We start from the raw sequence: 17463 nt of genomic DNA on the forward strand, positions 1-17463 counted from the left end.
GGAAATCTAAAGAGGAAAGACAATAGGAAATTAGGAAAAGGGATTTATTTCAGATGCACCCAGAATAAATTTGACAGGGAACAAGAGGAAAAACCATTCTAGGCTGTGAGATTACAATCGAAGGCAGGACTATAGAAATGTATGGCAAATTGGGAGCCTTAAAATATAGCAAAATATCCACAATCTAAAGAGTAAGGGCAGTTATTAGCTGGATGAGTTCAGGAAAACAGCTTATGTCCAGATCACTGAGAACCTTAAATTTCATGCCAAGGAATACTGACTGAATCTTGAAGACAACAACAAAAAAATCTTGACAAATTTGAAAAAGAGAGTGAATTAAGAAATCCACACTTTGGAACTGCAACTATGTGAAGAGATGATGAGGGGCTACTGTGACTGGAAGGTGCACAGTCAGCTGCAAATGATGGTGTCCTGAAATGGGTATGTGGCTGTATGTGTGAAAAGAAAGAGACAGGTTCACAGTGTTTCAGAGAAAGCAGCAATGAATTGCTGTACCAAAAATGTATCTTAAATCCACTCATCTCTATTTGCATCCTCTCTTGAAACCACTCCGACAGCTTGCTGGCCAGGCTGCCGGCTTACAGGGTCTCCTTGAAATGTCAATCAGTCTGTTGTAATACTCCCTGATAGAAACCTTTCACTAGCTTCCCGTGCCGTCACAGTAAAATCCCAGCTCAGCATCTTGGCCTGCGAGGCTGTGCTATGCAATTGCCCTGCCAACCCCTCACGGCTCAGAGCTCACCATCCTTCCCTTCACTCCCCATTTCCAGCCACTCTTACCTTTCAACTTCTTGAACACACTTGGCTCTTGCCCATCTCTGAGCATTTCACTGCTATGGCTTCTGCCCAGATCACTTCCCCCCAGATTTTCATGTGGCTGGCTGCTTCTTATCTTCGAGGTCTCAGTTCAAATGACTCAAAAGGATTTTTTCCAACCAACTTATCTAAACTAGGACTCCCCTTATAATTCTCAGTTATAGCAGCCAGCTTACAGCACTAATTTCAACATAGCATTTTTGATTCTTTTTTTTTTTAACTGTCTCCTCAATCTTGAGACCATCTTGTTTGCAATTACAGTCCCAGTCCCAAGCAAAGTATCTTGGTCATCATAATCACTCAGCAAATATATTAAAACAAATAAGTGAATAGGAAATGGCTGTGCATATGTATAGGGATGAGGGAAAGAAAAGAAACAAACAAAAAAAAGGACTCCCGGGGCCTGTCAGTGGGGTGGGGGGGAGGTGGGGGAGGGATAGTAAGGGGGTGGGGGGACTAGGGGAAGAATAGCATTAGGAGAAATACCTAATGTAGTGACAGGGTGATGGATGCAGCAAACCAGCATGGCACATGTATACTTATGTAACAAACCTGCATATTCTGCATATGTACCCCAGAACTTCAAGTATAACAAAAAAATAAAATATCACCTATGTCTTAAAAAAAGTGGACTCCCATGTTTAGATTCAGACTGCTGGGAGAAGAGGCAGAGTGTGACTACAGTAAGAGGGACAAGCCATCACAGAAGTCCCTAGACATGGACAGGTCACAGGTGCCCCAGATACCCACATGAACACTGCCAAACACAGGGACTGGCAACAACCTCCAACAGCAGAAACTTGAAGGTAAACTATCTTCTTCAACGACAACTCCTAGAATGTCGTCCAATGGGGGTGAGGGAAAGCTGGATGGAAAGATAATTACATACCAAATTCTCTATAGATAGCTGAAACTGTTTAATTTCACGAAGGGTCTCATTATCTCTTTTCACTTCATTCACATATTGTGCCAAGTCCTAGACAATAAAGAAAAGGGTAGAAAAAGAAGGCACGCTAAGATTAGAGATGCAGACTGCTCTGAAAGAAAACACATCATTAGTTCCATTAGTGGCAAAAGTAACCACCATAACTTTTCAAAGACAATAAAATGAATGCCCAGTCAATCAAAGCTGCATCACAGAGGCAATTTTAAAACGTCTGAAGCACAGCTGGGAAGACTGAAGAGCTGTCATTTGTCACACTGCTGAGAAGAGTCAGGATGGTGTTGCCTTAAAAGACAAAACAAAACATACTGCCATTGAACAGCAAAAAGAAAACTAGGTCGGAAGAATAGAAATTCCAAGCACGTTAATTACTGACCTTGAGAGCATAGTATTTTTACACAGGTTAGAATAAGGGCAATCGTGAAGGATTAGCAGGGAGAAAAGCAACCAAAAGTTAGATAATAAATTTAGCAAGACATTTTTTTGCAACCAGTTAAAGTCCTCTTGGTTCCTGAGAATATTCAGTCAAGGAAGCCAGCTCAGTTTTAAAGAGTTAATCCATTTATGGATTCAGGAGAAGTAAAGGAGAGGTGAGGAACTAAACAGCACAACGTGCTGGAACTAAATTTAATTCATGAATTAAAGTGAACAAAAAACGCTGGCTGTGTCTCTCCATGTGCCTTCACCTATTTTAAAACGTCTTTTCTCATATTTGAGGAAACATTAGCTAATCTCTCCATACTGTAACTAGCTATTTTTGTTACATGCGCTCCAGATTTTCCTGTTTTCTGAGCTCTTTTTCTTTTTTCTATACCCTCTTAAATTCATCTGCAACAGTAGGGACAGAACTCTGCAAAAAGCAAATCCTAACTCTGTTCTAATTGGAAGCTGACTTTTCATAGGCCAGATCCATCAACGACTTCTTTTAAAACTGAAACTTGGTTTGACTTTTTAAGTAACAAAAAGAATAATAAATAATTGTGTGAAGTTTCCTAGTGGTAGACAATCAGCCAAACAGCAAAGCTAACACGAATTCTTACAAGGACACAGTTAAGTAATTATGCACACGCTCTGAGCAGGGTCACCTTGCCATTTTGTTTTTAAGAACAAACATTTGCCTATGTTTAAGTTATGGGCAAGTATTATTGCGTTTCAAAGTCACTTTTATTCAACATAATGTGGAAACTGAGGTTTTATATGTTCCCCAGTAGGTTCAAAATGTCTGTCTTTATCTATTCCTAGTTCTTGATTTTCATATTTACCTGAAAACCTGACAAACTGAAATTCACTTGTATTAAGACACAGCAGCCAAAAGGGAAAACCTGGCAGATAACCTCATATGAGGAAAGTAAGTCACATGGGGTTCTGAAGCCACCAACTCACCTATAGCTTACACAAGGCAATGTTTTCTATTAGTCACCATGAAAAGAATGGGAAATAAAACCATTATATTAAATAATTCCTCATAGTTATGAAAGTTGTTATACTTGTATGTAAGCGATTTTAATATACATCTTAGTTTTATGTGTTGTCTAACAATTAACTCCATGCAAGGATATCTATTCCAGTTAAAAAAAAAAAAATCCAGCTGTCCCTACTAAAAACAAATGTGTATTATACATTAGCATATTATAATATTATATATACATATATATACACATATATATATACATATATATGTGTATATATACATATATATATATATATTAGCAGTTTGAATTCTATTGTCTTTAGGCAAAAATAAAAAATACAAACAAGTTATTGATAAAATCTGCCCTACCTTCATGGCATCAAGAGCCAGTTTTAGATTTGCCTTCTCTGTCGGATCAGTGGTATGTTTGACCAGTTCCTATGTGGAAAATATAGTTTAGTACTGCTTTTATCAAATTAAAACTAAGACGTACTAAATAAAATATTTTTACAAGTAAACCATTATTACTGGATTTCTCTCTATAATGTGATAAACCTAAAATGCCTGGGTTCCATTTCCATTCAAACTGTAAAAAGATGAACTAGACACCAAAAAATCATGAGACACTATCTGAGACATTTTCTTTTCAAAGATGAATCTGAATTCTATCCACCACTATTACCCTGACATTGATCCCCATTGTTACGAAAGATTACATAATGGCTAACTAAAATCATACTCTTCACTCATTTTTACTCCTGGCTTCTCTATAGCTTTCGGTCCCTTTGACTGCATCCCTCCTTTCATTTCAGGGACATTGGGATGTTCCATTTGTTGTTGTTATTGCTGTTACAGTCGTTCATCTGTCCATTCCAAATTTCTGCCTGCTCCTGAGTCTTTCATAGTTTCTTATCTGCTTCTTAGAAAGTTACTGTTCCTTGGATATCCACCCTAGTCCTCTTTTTTCCCATATTTTACATACCCTACAAATTCTATCACAACCACTGTCATAATTTCAACTATCACTTCACAGGACAATCACTGTCAAATGTGTGTGTTCAACCCAAAACTGATGCATGAGTCCCGGACTCATCTGTCCAACTAAATGGTTCTACCTCAGCATTTCAAAGGCTCCTCAAATCCGACATTCCGCAAATTTTTAATCCATCTTTACCTAGAATCCAATTCTTGGATCCTGTTTCTGTTTTACTGAAAGATGGCACTTCCATCAGTGTACTCACTTAAGCCAAAACTGAAAAGGTGTCCCACATTTGTCCCTGTTCTATCTTGTCCTATTGATGTCAACTTTGATCCTGCCCCTTGAAACCATCCTCACTGCCATTAATTAGGTTCAGATCCTTGCCCTTTTTCAAACAGATAATTATTTGTCAAGCACAGTGCTTCATACCTGTAATCCCAGCACATTTCCAGGGTAAGATGGGAGGACCACTTGGGTCCAGGAATTTCAGACCAGCCTGGGCAACATGGCAATATCCCATCTCTACAAAAAACTTTTAAAAATTAGCTGGGCAGGGTAGCATGAGCCTGTAGTCTCAGCTACTTGGGAGGCTAAGGCAGGAAGGCAGCCTGAGCCCAGCTGCAGTGAGCCATGACTGCACAACTGCACTCCAGCCTGGACAACAGAGAAAGATGCTGTCTCTTAAAACAAACAAACAAACAACAACAAAAAACAGGGAATCATAATGGGCTTCTGATTGGCCTTCTGACTTTAGGTCTCTCTCTCCTCACTCCAGTTACCAGACACCCTATTGACATCAGGTATAGGATTCTATAATATAAATCGGATCCTGTTTCTACCCTACTCAGACTTCTGTGATGCCCCACAAAAGCTTCAGGTTGTCACCCATACCTCCTAGACTCCTCATGATCTGAAATCTGCAAAACTTCTCTCAATTTCTCTCTCCATTTCCCCCCAAACAACTTATATTCTATTCAGACTAAATTAATTACAATTCTTAAAATATGTTCTAATATCTAATCCCATTAGAAATTTTGTTTTTTCTGCTTACAAAGCTCTTCCCCTCTGATCTGCTTATTGATCTCTTACTCTTTCTTGAAAGCCCAACTCAAGAGTTACTCCTCTGGGGGGTCTTCTATGACAGAGGCCTCTGTTCAGGTCCCCAGCTTCCTTATGCAGAATTATTCAGGCCTTTAACTGTGCCAGTTCTGTACCTTATATGCACCTATCATACTGTGTTACTTGGGAGCTTACACTTCCTCTCTAAACGATGAGCTTTATCAGAGTAGAGTCTGTCGTATACCATGAGTGCCTGATACTATGTTGGCACAGGGAAGCCACTCAAAAATCTTCAATGAACTCAGTACTAGTGTTTCTGCTATAAACAGGACCTAAAGACAGAATCTGTTAAGTATAATCAATCTGTCAAAATTCTGTTCTTTTATTCCTTAAAAGTTACTTTTACTTTATTAAATAAAACTCATGTTAAAGTTCCCAATCACCTACTATAAAATATTCTAACTTTGTAAATCTTTGATTTCAAATCATCAAGCATTTCAAGTGACTTCGCCACTAAAGTACAGTAGTAAGTAAAAAAATGTCCAAACTGATATTCGTATTTGTTCAACAAATTTATAGACAACAAATAAATTTTACTCCATACTCTTTTGAGATGGAAGAAACATTTCTAGAATTTTTATCTATGTGTAGTATCCAAAATAAAACTTCCACTATTTAAAAAGTCATCAAGGAACTAAACATACTCTTAAAATTTTAAATATAAAACAACCCAAGAGAAATTAGGGGGAAAAGTTTGCTGAATTTCAAAAAAGCATGGTTGTATTTCATACTTTTATAAGTCTGTGTAAAACCCTGTAAGGACCAAAATGGGTATTTTTTTACAAGCTATACCTTCTAAATTCTTCAATCAATATTTGACTACACCGATGTTACAAAATAAATTATTATCTTATTTTGGACATGTTTTTAGTTCCAGGATGCCTTGGAAACTGATTGCCTGAGTCGTTCTTATTATTTTTTCATAAAATCCAATTTGATTAAGTTGCTTTGAGTTTAGGTCTCATAAATGTTTTAATGCATTTTTAAGGAATAATCAGGGTTTGAATTTTTCTGATTTCTCAGTAGAACAAAAATAGAGATGACAAATAATTTTGCAGCTACAGTTCAAGAAATTTAATATACAAGATATACAAAGCACAGCCAACACAAAATTATATTTCACATACAGGTAGTATATCTTTTTAAAATGACATTTCACAAGCATCAGCAGAGTTGACAGACTAACACAGTAAGACATTTCTTTGGAGCAGAACTAATGAGTCTCCTGGTATAGCTATCAAATTAAATTTATAAGAATCTCCACACTCATTAGAAGACTAACCGTGGAAACCACAAGCTTTGTGGGTTATAACAAGAAGGACTTCAAAGTAAATGTAGTCTTATTATAATTTAGTATAGTAGAAAGCAATCTGGAATGTGACACAATCTCTTTAGCTTACTGTTATAAGGCAAACGGTCTAATATAATTAATCTGCCAAAATTCAAGTGTACTGAAACACTGAGATGCTCATAAATGAATACTGATAACTACAGAAGACTTGGTTGAAAAACATTTTTATTTATTTTGACTTGTTTTTAATTATTTTCTAGTCAGTCCTGTTTTAAGGACACAAAATGTGATTTATAGCAGCTACTGACCCATCTTTGCTAAAAAGAAAAAACTGCCCAGCTCCTCTGTGATTTCCCTCTTAGCTATAATAATAATTCAAAATTTTAAGGGCATTGGGTCCAACACATGGAATATCTGCAGTGTAGTTGATGCTTCATTAATATTTTGCTGCGTGAATAAATGGACAATAAACAAACTGTTTTAAGTTACATACCTGGAGGAGAAGGTGGTACTTCAAAACACGTTGCATAGGAACCACAAGCAAGTCTCGAAGAGTAAATTTCCCATTATTTGCTCTTTTGGAGCATTCCTAATGAAATGTTTTTTTTAAAAAAAAAAACTTTGTTAGGGAGTCATAAACATTAAAAGCTGCAAAGACCATAAGCAGAACAGTTGTTCTACAATAAATGAGTGTGCCTGTTTCCTTAACAATCCTTCTCTGTAACAGAAAATATCTTCAATTAAAAAACAAACAAATCCTGTAGTATTTTAACTCCAAATATGAACCAAATAGAACTATTTTGTGTATGAAAGTTATTTTCTCTAGTGCAAAATCATGCTGCCCCCCCGCCCACCCACAGGGTCTTCTTCAGCTTGTCTTTATTGCTGTACCTCCCACCAATGTCTCCCTGTAGACTTATAGAACAGGCATCAAGAACACATCCCTACTCATCAAAACTGTCATTAGCCTTCCCACCCTTATGCCTTGGTTTATTCAGCTCCCTCAACTATGATGTGCTTTGTTCAGCCTCCAGAAAAAGGTATCTTCCTGCTTAAGAACTGTAATTCTAGGCCTTTCATAATAATTACAATCAAAATTGTGTACACTCTCTGTCCTGTCTTTTAATTATTATCATATATAATATCTCCCCCAACATAAGTTGTGCTTTATGCCCCTGAAAATGTAGTAGTTGCCTAATAAGTATTTACTGAACAGAATGAAATATTTGACGTTAAAACTCTGCTGAAGTGTAAACCTACTACTAGACTCCAAGTTTTTAGAAGCCTCAGATTGTATTTGTTTTTTAATTTCATCCTTTTCTTTCCTAAAAGTTTACTTAAAAATAGTATTGGCTAGTTGGCTTTTTTGATAATAACGATGACTTTGAGAAAATTACTTTGAATTTGAAGTGTCAAAGAATAAATATAAAGCCAAAGATGGGCAACTCTTGGCGGCGTAACCTGGGACGAGTCACTTTTCTGATTTTACCGTTTCTCACATAACTTTGGCATTCTTCAAACAAAATATACAAAAAGCCATACAAACATTATTAGTGAGCAACTTCACAAGTTCAAAATCCTCACACAATTGCACATCCCAGCCCGAGGACCTTTCCAGTTCATGGGTGGAGCTGTGCTTAAGAACATACACTTTTGCTTACAAGTTTGTTTCTTCTTTGCCCACACTTAGTTTTTCTGGCACATGGAATGATATATTATCAGGGGCTCCAAGCACCATTAACTCCAACAATCAGCGATTTAATGAGTATGTTTGACTACAGATATTAGGCAAAATGAACTAGGGACACATCCTGACATGTTAGCTGTGTCATCAATTGCTGCAGTTCATTAGAGGGACAACTATTTCAACCAGTTTCTTACTTCTACAGATTGCAGAGGACTCTGGATCATGGGTCTCAAACAGGAAGTTTAATTGTTAATTTAATGAGTGGGTCTTATCTCTTCAGCTACATTTTAAGGCTCCTGGAATTAAGGTTGTAGCTTATATTTCTTACATTATGGCATCCCAACATGCTGTTAGGAACAGATATATTATACATTTAAAATTTACTATGTTAAGAAAATTAGTTCCTTTACGATCTAAGTTACAGGCTCAGGAAGTAAAGAAACCGACATTGTTGGCATTCGCTATACCTGGGAGACAGAGGGTGAGGCGTAAAATGCTTATTAGTGTTGAAAGTAAATAACGGGTAGAAAGAATTCTTTCAAAACATCCAGTCACTTGCTTAGCCTCAATTCAATTGTAAAGGGAAAAAAAAATGGGGTAGGATGAGCCAGGCTTATAGGGCAACATAAATACACTCTTCACCCTTCACCCCATGTTATCTTGGTTCCAAAGTAGAGAAGAAAAAGACAAAAAAAAAAAAAAATCAACAAGAACAAAAATAACCACAAAACAGAAGACACAAAGAAGGCAGAGAGACACCAAGAATAAGGCAGCTTTCCTTCTATCATGCTGTGGCTTGTGGGGAGCAGTTCCAACTGAGTATTTGTTGAAGTGTTACATTAAGTATCTGACTTAATACTTTCAAATCAGGACTACTATGGTTAGAAGTGTGGGCTTTCAAGCTGAGGACAGAACAGGCAGGGGCACCTCACCCTGTGCCTTTCAAACTCAGCCTGAGGTCTTCTCTTTCCCTAAGACGAACATTAACTGCAAAAACTGCAAACTTAGAGTCCCAGAGTATACTCATTGGGCAAAACTTTGACAGTAACTCTGAAAGAAGGAAGAACAACATTCATACAAGACTGAGAATATAATGGAGGTGTGATGGACAACTTGTTGACTCCTATCTGGAAGCACAATTTTATATCTTTAAGAAAAACTGCTTTAATGTTGTTCTATTAGGAAGTAGGTATATGAGTTGTAAAGTTTTATCATCATATTTCGAGTCACAGTGGCTCACAGCTATACACTTAGGAGGCTCGATTCTCCAAAGAGGAGCAGGAACTCTTTGCACTAACAATGTTACAAGGACGTTATTTAGTGGTTACTCAAACTACCTCCAATCTTAAAGTTAACATAATGAAGGAATATTAAGGTATGAAGCAAAAGGATTATGTATCTATTACAGTTACTTGGTGGCCTGTTAATATGCAAACTATCTAAGCATTAGTTCCCCTTTGAGGGAGCTATGAGCTCTGAAATCATGCTAGAGAGGCAAAACAATGAAGGGCTTCTGATTTGAAAATTATCCGCTCCTTTTCTTCTGACTCCAGTGCTACAGTGAACAAAGAATAGGAAAGGAGATTTTAAAGAGGCAAATGAGCCACACACTGTTATTTAAGAGCTGGCTATATATCTCTACCTGAAATGTAAGAAAATTCAAATAGATGAATATTACATTTAGGATGATAACTCATATGACAATCATTTTTCAAAAGTTCTTGGGAAACATGAATTCCTCTTCAGAAAAAAGTATGATGTACATAAAACATAACATGGGTTTCCAGACATATAGTCTATTGTGATCATATACTCTGTTTATACTAGCCTACTTGCCATTTCTCAAACTTTCCCAACTCTTCTGGTCAAGACATACCAATTGTTCAGGAATGATCTCCATAGAAACTGATCTGTCAAAGCTCAACCCATTCTTTGGTGACATAACTCAAACGCTGCCTTTTCAGATGATCCTCTACAATCTTCCCACACTCAAGTTGGTAGATACAGTCTTACAAAGCCCTATTATACAGGGCTTCTCAAATGCTATTTAATTCTATCATATTTGTGTTTGTCTTCTCTTCCTTCTTGTGGGTAATATTCATGCCCTTTTAATACATCGGCCTCTAAATGACTTATTTTTAGTAAACATCTTTCTTATTTTGTTGTTTTTGAGACAGGCTCTTGCCTTTTCACCCATGCTGGAGTGCAGTGGTGCCATCATAGCTCACTGAAGCTTCAAACTCTGGGGCTCAGGTGGTCCTCCTGCCTCAGCTTCCCAGGTAGCGAGGAGCCACCTTGCCCAGGCATGAACCACCTTGCCCACCTAACTAGTAAAGATTTTAAATCTACATATACAATATCTAGCATATCTCACTAGTCCTGCACCTCTTACTATCTATGCAAGTTACTCATAATCTCTCTGAACTTCAGCTTTCTCATCGTATTGATTAATTGTACCCATCTCATAGAGTCAGAAGGACCTAATGAGATAATGCATATAAAACACAGGGCCATAATTGTTAGATTTTACTATTGTTACTATTACTACCATATTACTATTTTATAGAGCTATTTAAATGTTTTATAAAATTGATGTGAAATTATTTAAAATAATGGGAAGTGTACTGTTGCACTGATCATAAAGAGGAATACATTGCCTTTAGGTTTATTTTGCTTTATGTCACAAACAAAAAGTAAATAGGCACCTCTAATTTCAGTTTGACATCTTCTTTTGTCTTAGAAATGTAGTCTAAACTAGAGATGGCTGACTCCACTCCACTGCAGTACTGCCCATAAATAACCAATCTGAAAAGGAAAAGGAGGAAGAAATCTGTAAGACATAAAACAAGAATGAACTGGAAGGGGAAAAGGCAGAATCTTCATGTCTTTAAAACTATAGCTAGGGATAACCAAAATAGCAGTAGAAATTGTTTTTAATATATATCACATACACAGTAATAGAATGAGGGTCACTCGTTTTTATATTAATGACTAATTTTTAGTTTCAAATTTGAATGAGATTAATTCCATGTACATTTTTATAGCAGGTAGAATTTACAAACTGTCTTAATGACTGTTAATGATATTTGAGTATACATAAATGCATCTCAAAAACAAAATTAAAAATTTCTGTTAAAGCTCTTATTAGAGATAAATCTTTTTATCTCTAAACACTCAGAAAGTTTTATTTTCCACTACAATTTCATGGCAATCACTATGTACAACTCCTTCATTAATAAACCTACTTCTTACTACTATTAATTAAGGAACATAAATCATCTGGAGAGAGGAAAATGAGAGGCCTGAGCTGTGCTGGACAGAAGATACCTCACATCACACAGAATCTGACTCACTTCAGGGGCGGCATCTCTGTAGTAATACAAGTATTTTGCAAAAAGATCAGTTGGTTTATTGTTTCTCTTAACTCTCCACTAGAAAAAAAAAACTACTAATAAGATGTGAATATTTATCAAAGACTTGATGTAAAGCTATTCATTAGCCACCTCTTAGTACTAGGAAATATGTTGCTTGATTTGAAAAGAGAGATAATTATATTTTACGCAAAATTTCCTAATACTCCAATTCATATAAAGTTGTCAGGAGTTTTTTTTAACTTAGAAAAGGAAACTGACTCTGTGAATCTAATACTCTAAAACAGAGAGTCATAAAATACTAGAGTTGGGTGAAAAGTGAAAGCATTAGGTACCAGCCAATCTACCTCCAGTGTTTACAGATGGGGACACAGAGGCTCACAGAGTTAAAAATGACTTACTGAAGATTATGTCGCTCAGTAATGATAAAGCCTGTAAAAGAACCTCAGTTTTTTAATTTGAAATGCAAAAAAAAAAAAAAAATAAGTACTATACTGGGTCCTTCCCCCACTTTCTTCTTATTCTTTTTTTTTTTTTTTTTTTAAGTACACATATAGAACTCAAACTACCACTCTGAAAGTAACTGTCTCATGTTCTAATTACTGCTAGGTAGTAGTGTAATAAACAGTCGTCATAGCTATTTGTTAGCTATGTTAATACTAACCCTTACTATAATTACAAACTAAGACCCACAAAACTTAAACTTCAAAAGTTACCTTTCCTTGTAGTTAATAAAAACTTGGTACAAATTCTGGTCATTTTTATTTACAATGGAATCATGAATCTCTTGCATTAGGTTCCGATGAAGTTTTACAAGTTCCTAAGTAAACAATGTGAAAGGAAAGTAGGAATCAGAACCAAAAACTATACCCGAAACCCAGAATCCCTTTTGTTGCTAGACTTGCCACTCAGGATATGCTGAATGCTCTCAATACATAAACTGCTTCCACTACTAATGAAAGAGGGAAAAGGAGAGGGAGGGAGAGAAAGGGGGAGGAAGCATAGGGAGAGGACAGAGTAGAAGAGGAGGAGGGAGAGCAGGGGAAAGAAGGGCGCAAAAAGAGGGAAGGTAAGAGGAAGGCAGAGGAGAGGGAGGGGAAGAAAGGGAGGCAGGCCATGCAGATGGGAAACAGAAATTTCAGATCTGACTGGAAATGTCAGTGTCCTGTGAAAGAAGAAATTATCTCAGTAGTTATCAAAGAATAATTTATTCCTTGTGTGAAAATATGTACAGCTCATTTTTGTTTTATAATCACTGTAAATTTTTAAATAAAACTGTCTAAGTGCGTAATGTTTTATTGACAGGACAAAGTAATGACTCATGTCCTTGTGACACAGAAATGTAGATTTGTACTTTGGTCAATTAGTGGTGTCCTGGTGCTAAGCTAACAATAATCAGACTAAATTACTTGAAACCAGACAACTAATGGCATAAATAAGGAGCAAATAAATTGTATTAGTTTACCGGAGCAACTCAAAATGTCAGAATTTCACATTTTTCCCGGTAAGCAACTAATTTTCAGTCAAGTAGTAAATACAAGTCATAGCCAGGATATGAGGCAACTTGAACTAGGTGCCAATTCTCCCATTATCTCATCCTGTGTACCTTGGAGCATGTGTTGACTCCACAGCATGCTCTTTCCTTATTGGGGTAGAAAGTAAACATGAAGATGTGGGCTCTAAGCTATAAAGACCATACTTAAGTGGTCCAAGATCCTTATCTTCCCAAAATGTGCAGTTTGTTTAATGCTAAACTTTCATCTGATATCGTGCATATTATAAATCAACAAGAATTTCTTCATTCAGCCAAAATGAGGGATAAGGATGACATGCCATTGCTTACCAACTGCTGCTGAGCAACACAGAACACAACAGAATCAAAATATAAAGAACTGTTCAGGTAATACAAACAGGCCTGTGCATAAAAGCTTATATACATTTATCACGTATGTGTGTGCACATGTTTGGGGGTAGGGGTGTATAAACCAAAGCAAGTCCTAGAGGCCTGAGAACTTGAATCTTGCCTAGCATTACCTCACTTGGCATGGCATTTAGCTTGCTTCTAGAATTCTGGGCAAATATCCTTTTAAGATTGTAAACTTCTGGTAAGGTGCCCTGAAACTTGAGATGTTTACATAAATGTAAATGAAAAAAAAATCTCCTCAAACTTTACAATTAAAATAGTCTGTCAGATCATAAGGAAGTAGTCTATTTCAGAAGTAGGAGTTAACGGTTGATACAACTGGAAGCAGAAAGCACCAAACAGTAGAGGCCGAAGACGTGGACGAATGGAGGAAAGTAGGGGAAACTGATGTAGTGAGGACATCATCTACAAGACAAGGTCTGAGGAGCTGGAAGAGCAACAGAGCTCCGCAGGGAAGCATAGGGTGGAAGGGGACCCCCAGGTTATTTGAGACTACTTCTTCATAACAAACAGTCGAGAATAATACATAAAACTCATTTATCCATTTGTGTTCTTCATACATGTTGACTGACTTTTGGTTGAAGATATGATACATCAGTTATTTCAAGAAAATAGGATATAAAAACTAGAAAAGAAAAATAATAATAACAGGGCCAAAATTCTTAAACAGTGTTAAAATAAGGATCTGGAACCCCCTAAGGAAATGAGGATTTTATCAAAGCATACCACAATTTTATCTAGCATATTTTTACTTACAGGAATGTTGATGAATATGGAATCAAATTCTGCTGCTGTTAGAAATCTTTTTAGTGGCGCCATGAAATACTACGAGGAAAGAAGAAAATAGTAATTAAGTATAATTCATCCCAATCTATATAATAGTTTCTAACCAACAAACAACAAATATTTTTTGAAAGTCAGTTGTTGATCAGCATTATAAACACCAAAAAAGTAGAAAATATTTTCTCTAACTTAAAGATTTTACAAGTGAATAGAGATATAAAGACATAAATATAAGCTAATATTAATACATTTAAAGTATAAAATAAAAAGGTTTAGACAATAAATGAATAAATACTTTCAAGAGGAAGGAAGAATACTACTGTCTGAGTTGGCAAACAATGACAACATTTTAAGATGTATATGAACACTTACACAGTAACATGTCTCAAATATTTTGTGGAGATTCTAGATCCCTAAGCTCAATAATCTGTATATACAGCTTATGCATTATTCCTTGAGAATTTTAGTTTCTGGCCTACCATATCTCTTTCATTCTTGGCATTCTCAGAATCTGTGCAGAGGATCCCTCCAGTACTGGTCTCTCAGTTCCTTGACCACAAATAATCTTGTGCTCCACTCTAGCTCAACTCCTAAATCTTACGGCATACCAACAGACTTCATCATCATCAACAACATCATATGCTCCGTAGCACTAACTTGAAGGAATCAACTCTCTAAACACAACCTCCTACCTTTACAGCTTATTCCTTCAAAGAAGGATTCAGCCCCTATGGGGTGAGTCAATTCTCTACTGTCCCACCTCCCTCATGTCCTCATTTCCCTCCCAACCCAGTTTATATCCCATGAATCGCTTCCCTACAAATACTCTTGCCCTCTCTTCTTCTGTTGTGCTTTTCTATAAAAACAAATATCCTGATCAAATGTAGCTTGCCGCATATTTTGTGCCTGTATCTAAGAAATTAAGCAGGGACATTACCGATAGTCTAATTTTCAATATGACTACAAAACTCAACTGTACCTGTAATGCTACACAGTGCTACTACAGTTCCCTAGTTAATTTACTCTCCTACTCTTCTAAACAATGCTTCCATAACTTCACTTCTTTCCCTAACCTCTAGATGTGAGACGTGGCCTCAAACCTCTTCCCTAACATGTATTCCCTAGGGTGATCTCAGTCCCAGGGACTTCATGTCATTGTATGACAATAATGGCCTGATCTATATGTCAATTCAATCTTTCCCCTGAATGCCTCAGATTTATATACCTAACACCCTTCTCAACGAATCCCACTGGAAGTCTAATAGGTATCACAAATTTCACAAGTTCTAACAGATTCCTGACTTTCAAGCCTCTCCTTCCCCATCTCTGTAATCTTCACTGTTCTCGCAATTGCTCATGCCAAAACCTACCAGTCATCCTGGACTCCTCTTTTTCTCACATCCTTTACCTAATCCATCATCCAATCCAGCTGGCTCTATGTTTAAAATTTATTCAGAATCTGACTACCCATACCATCATTTTTGTCATCTTAACACAATTTTCTTCTAATTCTTCTCCTGGTTACGACTCTTGCCTCACAAGAGCCAAAATGAAAGTTTAAAGACTTAAATTACATCATGTCACTTCTGCTCATGACGCTTCCCAATGTCCCTGCATGGCCTGGAGGCCCCCAGCTCTCCCACCTCATGCTTAGTCCCCTTCCCTTGTTCTGCTCCAGCCACACTTGACTGCTGCTGTCCCTGAAGCACGCGCTGAACACTTTCCCTCTCTCCCAGGAATTATCGTCACTGGCATATGTACATAGCTTATATTCTCAATTCACTTAGCTGCCCACTGAACCTTGTCATGGAGGCCTTCCACTACCACTCTTTATAAAACGCCACCAGCCCTCCCCCAATCACTATCATAAGGCCCCAGCCTTATTTTTCTTCAGGAAACTTATGACCATCTGGATATTTATTTGCTTACATTCTAAACTCTCCCATGGGAAAAGTGTCATGAGAATCGGAGTTTTGTTGTATGTATTACTATTACCCTTAGTCCCTGAAACAGTGCCATTCAGGTGCCAAGACATCCATAAATAGTTGTAAAATGAATAAATCTGCTTTGAGATCTTTAAATAAAAAGTTCTCCTAAAAATTGGAATATACCTACACACACTCAGAAGAAACAGTGAGTCGAATATATTAACTATATTAGGCAGTATTTGGACATCAAAGATAATACCCGATGACTTACTTTTTCTATTGACTCCAAAGTTTCTGTGTATTTTTCTTCTGTCTGCTTAATTTCTGCTAGACAACAAGTTCGTATATCATTTTCTGGACATTTCTGCAGTTAGAATTATGAAAATAAAATGATTTAATAAAATTCATATATTAACCTATCAGGATAGTAGAGATAAAAAGCATTGCTGATTTTCTTAAACTTTCCTTTCTAATAAAACATGCAATTAAGACATCTAACTGCATTTGTGAGGTATGTTTGCTGTTTTTACAAAATCTTGAATGATGTAAATGAAAAAGATTTAGATGATTAAAAAATAAGCTTCTGAATGTAGACAGTTTCTTTAAGTTAAAACATCTTTTATTAAAAATGTTAATGAAGTTGGAAACACCATAAATGGCATGTGATTATTTCCTTAATGTATAGCATGCTTTACAAATACTATAGAAATAACTGCAAAAACAATAAAAAGGGTATTCAGTAAAGTAAGTAAAAACCTTTAATATTTTTTCCAACATTAACATCTTACTGCTTGACTTTTTAACTAAGTATTTAAGATTGGAAGTGGTAGAGCACAACACTAAAATCAACGATTCTGGAATCTGATGGAATTGGGTTCAGTACCAGTTTGGTTATTAGCTTTTCTAACTGTGAAGGAATCACTAAATTTCTCTGTGACTCAGTTTTCTTATCTGTGAAACAGAGAGAATTACAGCACCAACCCTAAGGAATGGTAAGTGGCGTAAACAGTATAAAGCACTTAGAACTTTGCTAAGTGCCCACGAAGTATCTTGTCCATCTAAATTATTATCACTGCTCACCCCATCAGCTGAGTGAGGACTGCCCTTGGGGGAGACAGTGAAGAATGTGCTGGCATCCAATGCAGTTAACAAGTACAGGAGGAAGAGATGATACTCTGTCAACTAAAAAT

General features: G+C 36.6%; 1 protein-coding gene across 2 annotated transcripts in view; it reads right to left on the reverse strand.

Moving 5' to 3' along the window:
- Positions 1 to 17463, reverse strand: part of VAV3 (vav guanine nucleotide exchange factor 3) — a 391549-nt gene that overhangs the window by 173519 nt on the left and 200567 nt on the right. For both annotated transcript variants that reach the window (XM_032262870.1, XM_032262869.1), the window contains exons 6-12: positions 16545 to 16637; positions 14319 to 14387; positions 12355 to 12458; positions 10973 to 11072; positions 7074 to 7169; positions 3561 to 3629; positions 1727 to 1813 (exon numbers count right to left, since the gene is read on the reverse strand). In XM_032262870.1, coding sequence (XP_032118761.1) covers positions 1727 to 1813; positions 3561 to 3629; positions 7074 to 7169; positions 10973 to 11072; positions 12355 to 12458; positions 14319 to 14387; positions 16545 to 16637 — 618 coding nt within the window. The remainder of the gene's footprint in view (positions 1 to 1726; positions 1814 to 3560; positions 3630 to 7073; positions 7170 to 10972; positions 11073 to 12354; positions 12459 to 14318; positions 14388 to 16544; positions 16638 to 17463) is intronic.

Source organism: Sapajus apella, unplaced genomic scaffold, assembly GCF_009761245.1.
Source record: "Sapajus apella isolate SASKATOON/1434 unplaced genomic scaffold, GSC_monkey_1.0 scaffold131, whole genome shotgun sequence".
Taxonomy (NCBI): Eukaryota; Metazoa; Chordata; class Mammalia; order Primates; family Cebidae; genus Sapajus; species Sapajus apella.